General features: G+C 51.9%; 1 protein-coding gene across 1 annotated transcript; it reads right to left on the minus strand.

The window, feature by feature from the left end:
- Positions 1–2,860: 2,860 nt before the first annotated feature.
- Positions 2,861–4,617, minus strand: LRRC30 (leucine rich repeat containing 30). Its single transcript, XM_045457600.1, has one exon. It carries the CDS (start codon positions 4,434–4,436, stop codon positions 3,531–3,533), a length of 906 nt encoding a protein of 301 aa, XP_045313556.1. The 5' UTR covers positions 4,437–4,617; the 3' UTR covers positions 2,861–3,530.
- Between the last annotated feature and the right edge of the window lie 313 nt (positions 4,618–4,930).

Raw genomic sequence — 4,930 nt, forward strand, 5'->3', positions numbered from 1 at the left:
TAACTAAAGCCCAAGAATGGAGCACATTTCTTCTATTAACCATTTATTAACTCAACAAGCTGAGAAATGGCTTCATTTTTCCTTCGAATATGCAGCTGTTTTCTGCATTTAGCAGTATTATTCCTCCAACAGATGTGTCTTTTCAAAGTCGTCTTACTTTCGCGTGAACATAGGATTTTTTCTTAATTGTATGCTTGTCGTCTGTACCAGCTTCAAAAGGTGTTTCTGAACACACCAATGAGATTGCACCGTACCGAGAGCCAAGTGACATGAAAACCACAATATCATCGGGAATGCGAGCCGCCAGCGCCCCACATCAAGCACCCAATTAGTGCGTATTCTTTGGCTAAATACACTTTGCAGCCGGTGCAGCCGTCCTCAGTGCCTTGATTGCCGAAGCCTTAGAAATACCTGGGAGTTATTTGAATGTGGCAATATTAGAACTACAAAAGATAAGCAAGAAGTTTTCACAGTCAGTCAGCAAACTGCAGAATTTGACAGCAAAGTCACTGAAGGTTGTATGAAATTCCCTCCACGTTAGTGCTTTGAATAACTAAGCGCGTTCACCAGGTTTTTCTGCTCAGCACTCCCCTTTATCAATAAAAAGGAGCATTCACAAAGAATCAATACCTAAAGTGTATTGGGCAACTACTCTGACTTTCATGATTTCCTCATGATTTCCTCATGTTCCTCCGGAGCGTTAACAAAAACCAAAAAACCAAAAACCCAAAAGCTCCTTGCTACTATACTTGTGAAAGGTACCAATGACAGCTGGCAACCAAATCGATACCAGGTTTTTCTTATAAGAAGGTGTAATCAGCTCTTGGGTCACCTTCAAAATACAGTTCCGTTCTTTCCCTGGAGTAGAGTTACTGTGGGATCAAGTGACCGAAAAAGCGAGGAAAGGAAATAAAAGGATGGTTCAGCAGGAAAAGCGCGGAGCCGCTGTCCCGGCCTGCTTCCCTTCCCATTGCAAGGTCGTGCGGATTCAGTGGGAGCCTGCGGTTCTGCAGCAGCCGACAGCAACGGCCGTGATCCTGGCACCTGCGGGTGTTTGTCTGACAGCTGTCTGTGCTCCAGCCAAAGAGCTTCAGTGAGCGATCTGCCCAGCTCTGCCCTGCGGAGGAAGGCTCGCCCCACAATGTCCCACTGAGTCATGAGGTCAAGGAAGAATTCCACTGAAGTCTTTAAATAGCCTTGGCTCGGCAAGCTAACGTGGGCGAGGCTACCGGAGTGCGCCTGTGTGTGCCTGGCAGGGACACTCAGATCTCGGTGCTGCAGGAGGGGGAGTTTAGAGAGGACCTCTTCAGCTGCCTCCCAGTGACACGGGTAAGATCTCTTTGCAGTGGCTCAGCAGAGGAGCTCATGCACAAATGTGCTAATGGAACTATGGTATCTGATGATAACCGCGGGAGCTGGCTTCCCTTTTTATGGATGGGAAAATTGACTTTGGAGTCTATTGGGAAAATCACTTTTCCTATGAATAAATTCTGTGGACTCCCTTTGAGCAGCTCCACACTAAACCTGCCTAAGCTCAGGACCTGAGAGGGTACTACCAGCTGCCCCAGCACTTTGCCACTCTTTCCCAGGTGGGGGATGGGGGACGGGATTGGGCCGAGAAGACTGCAGTGAATGGAGGGTGTGCCTGGCTCATCCCAGTCAGGTCCTTTGGTCACCGTTCTTTGGTTACTGAGGCTTCGGCGCTCAGTCTAGCCTACACCGTCCAGTATGTCAACCTTACTGTGGCCTTTGCTTTCATATCCGTTCAGCAGGGCTCACAATCTGCCGCATGTTGTAGAAACTCACGTGGGTCTGTCTGTTTCATCAGACCCTGAGCTCCTTGGTAGAAAAAGTCCTCTCAAACTCCCAGCCCAGTGTCCAGCCTACAGAAAGTGCTAAGAAACAGAAGCTTAACTGCGGCGCCTGTGTGGCTCAGTCACTCAAGTGTTCCACTCTTAGTTTTGGCTCAGGTCATGATCTCACGGTTTGGGAGTTCGGGCCCCGCATCAAGCTCTGTGCTGACAGCAAGGAGCCTGTTTGTGATTCTCTGTCTCTCCCTCTCTCTCTGCCCCTCCCCTCCTCGTGCATGCTTTCCCTCTCTGTCTCTGTGTCTCTCAAAATAAATTAATTAATTAAAAGTTTTTAAAAACATGTACAATTTTAACTAAATTAAACTAAGGGTATTAAGAAGTCAGACAAGTCTTGGCAGCAACCCCAAATCCTAAGTCTCGATATTGTGTGCGATGTTCTGTAGACAAATCGGCCTGAAACTTGAGCTGTTGGCTCTCCACCGATCGGAAGGGACCATACTTTCTTCACTACCACCTTTTCGTTGGAATTTCTTTAACTCTGAATAAACAGTAATGTCTCAGGGGGCTCTGGGGTGCTGTGACAGCAGTAAGATCCAATGACCTTTGTGGCAGGAATTCTGTAATTGTTCATCCTAATGTCTGTCTTTAACTAACAGCTGTGTACTCTTAGAATTGGAAGCAAAACATACTTAATATTTGTACAAGAGCTTTTTGTCCAAAGAGCTTTTATGCGTTGCCAAACGCAATTTTTTAAGTCGCGTGTAAAAGCTAAGTGGCCAATATTACCCTCCTATGAATGTGAAGAGGGTAATGACTTGTGTGTGTGACTTTTCCTATGCTTTACCCCCTCCTTGATGCCGTCTGGCCATTCCCCTCCCCGCGCCCCCCCCCCCCCCCCCCAGTCATTAGCTCAGCCCTGAGGGGGCAAATCTAATAAGGGAGGAGAAGAGAAAGTAGAATTGGATAAGTTAACCATCGGCTGGCATCTCTACAAAAGCTCAGGGATACAACAGTGGCTGCCGGGGGACTGGGAAAGAAGGTTAAAACTGTACGTTAAAATTGGTTTTGTATTTATTATCTGAAAGCCATCGCGCTATTCCTGTCACTCACCAGCAGACGTGAACATGAGCAGCTTGATTGTTACTCTACAATCATTTGAGAGACACATTTCTTATGCTGTTTCTCCCTAGAAGGCGCGGGGAAAGCTCTGCCCGACCCCGTCATTGCCAGGAGAGCGGGGCTCCAGCTGCCTCTTTGGTCCCCCGTAACGCTTGATCAAGGCTGACGCACGAGTGTGCCTTGCTGCTGTTCCCTGGCTGCAGGACGCCAGTTCAAGGGTTGAAACCAAATGGTGTCAACGTCTCATGCCACACTTGGCCCACAGCACATACTTAGCAAATATCTGACTTCTGAATTCCGTTGAATCAGACCTGCCGTCTACTATTCCAAGGACTGAGTGCCACTGCTCCTCGGGAGAATCAGAGTGGTTTCTCCTTGGAGAAAACCAAAGGCCTGTTTCCACTTAGGTTCAGGATGGGATGAACACGCCATCACGGGGCTCCTTAGGCACATGCACGGGGCAAAGCACACACCTCCGTAGAACGGCCGTGCAATGCCATTCGACCAACGTGAGCAGTAAGAGGAGAAAGCTGAGCCCGGAGAAGTACCCAGCTGACAGGTGTCCGCGCGCTGACGACCAGCTGTGCCCCCGGGGCCCAGTCAGCTGTGCTTTTTGTCCTTCAGGTAACTGAAGAGCATCTCCAGGCCCCCCTCCACCAGCTCCGGCAGAGGCTTGGATAGCGGGTTGTGCGAGATGTGGAGCCCTTTGTCCATGGGATTCCAGGCAATCCGCCCCAGCCTCCACAGCAGGTAGAGCTCGTCCGGGAGGGTCTGGATGTCATTGTTGTTCAGGTTCAGCAGCTCCAGGCTGGTGAGCAGGCAGAGCGAGCGCGGGAAGGCGTGGATGTTGTTGCTCTCCGCGATGAAGATCTGCAGGCCCACCAGGCACTGGATGCTCTCGGCGATGTTTTCCAGGCGATTGGAGCCCACGTGCAGGAAATCCAGCTCCTTCAGCGCAAACACGCAGAGGGGGATGTGAGCAAAATAGTTGTTGCTGAGGTTCAGCTTCCTCAGCCTGGAGAGGTCGGCGAAGCTGGCGGGGAGCTGGGAGAGGCAGTTGTGCGACAGGCTCAGGACCTCCAGGCTCCTGCAGGCGCTCAGCTCGGCCGGCAGCTCGGTCAGGCAGTTCATGTTCACGAACAGGACCTTCAGGCTCTTGAGGAGGCCGATTTCTCGAGGCAGGCTCCGCAGGCGGTTCCCGCATAAGTTCAGGACCACCAGGCGACTCAGCTTCCCCACCTCGGGCGGGAGAGCCCTGAGCTGGTTGTGAGACAGATTGAGTTTCTGCACCTCAGACAAGCCCCACAGAAAGTCGGGGATGTCTGTCATTCCCTTGGTGACCAGGCTGAAGCTGACGTGGCGCATGCCCCGCTTCAGCAGAGACCGGGGGTCCTTCCCCGAGAGGAGGGTGTCGTCCCACGGGGAGAATTGCTGCCTCCCGCGTGGGAACACCATCCTCCTGGGGCCCTTGTCCTTGCAGCGAGCACTTGACGGCTTGGCCCCCATCTCCTTCCTTTTTGCCCCCTGGCCTCTGATGCCCCAAGGCTGGGATTGTGTCCCCCAGCTGCCAAAAGCCGAGCTGTCGCAGGCAGGGAGCCCACAGAGGGGTCTCGGTGGGGCCTCGCAGATGCCCGAGACGCCCCGCCGTGGCCTGTCCCCGAGGGTGGGTTTAGGTGGCTTCTCTCTGAGCACCCGGGCTGTAATGATATACTTGTCCCTGAGACTGCGGAACTGAACTGCTCGATTCCCTCTGAATGCCACAAGGCAGCTGTCACTGTCATTCGGCCCGAGTTTTATTGGCCTGGTGTGTGCAAAGAGGTCACAGGGAGGCTGCATCTAACTTCTCCCTCACAGCTTTTCTTGGGTATCAAAGCTCAGCCGGCGATAAAGCAGCCCATCCCCAAAAAGAAGCAAAGTGGAAAAATAAAGCAGGCCGTGCAAGTGCCAGACTGTGTGCATGGTCTCGGGAACCCATCCGGACCCCTTCAGAGTGACAGTGA

Source organism: Leopardus geoffroyi, chromosome D3 (genome assembly GCF_018350155.1).
Source record: "Leopardus geoffroyi isolate Oge1 chromosome D3, O.geoffroyi_Oge1_pat1.0, whole genome shotgun sequence".
In the NCBI taxonomy this organism is placed as follows: Eukaryota; Metazoa; Chordata; class Mammalia; order Carnivora; family Felidae; genus Leopardus; species Leopardus geoffroyi.

Bases quoted from the DNA above. Each gene is read 5' to 3' on its own strand.
- LRRC30 (XM_045457600.1), bottom strand. From the start codon at position 4,436: ATGGGGGCCAAGCCGTCAAGTGCTCGCTGCAAGGACAAGGGCCCCAGG.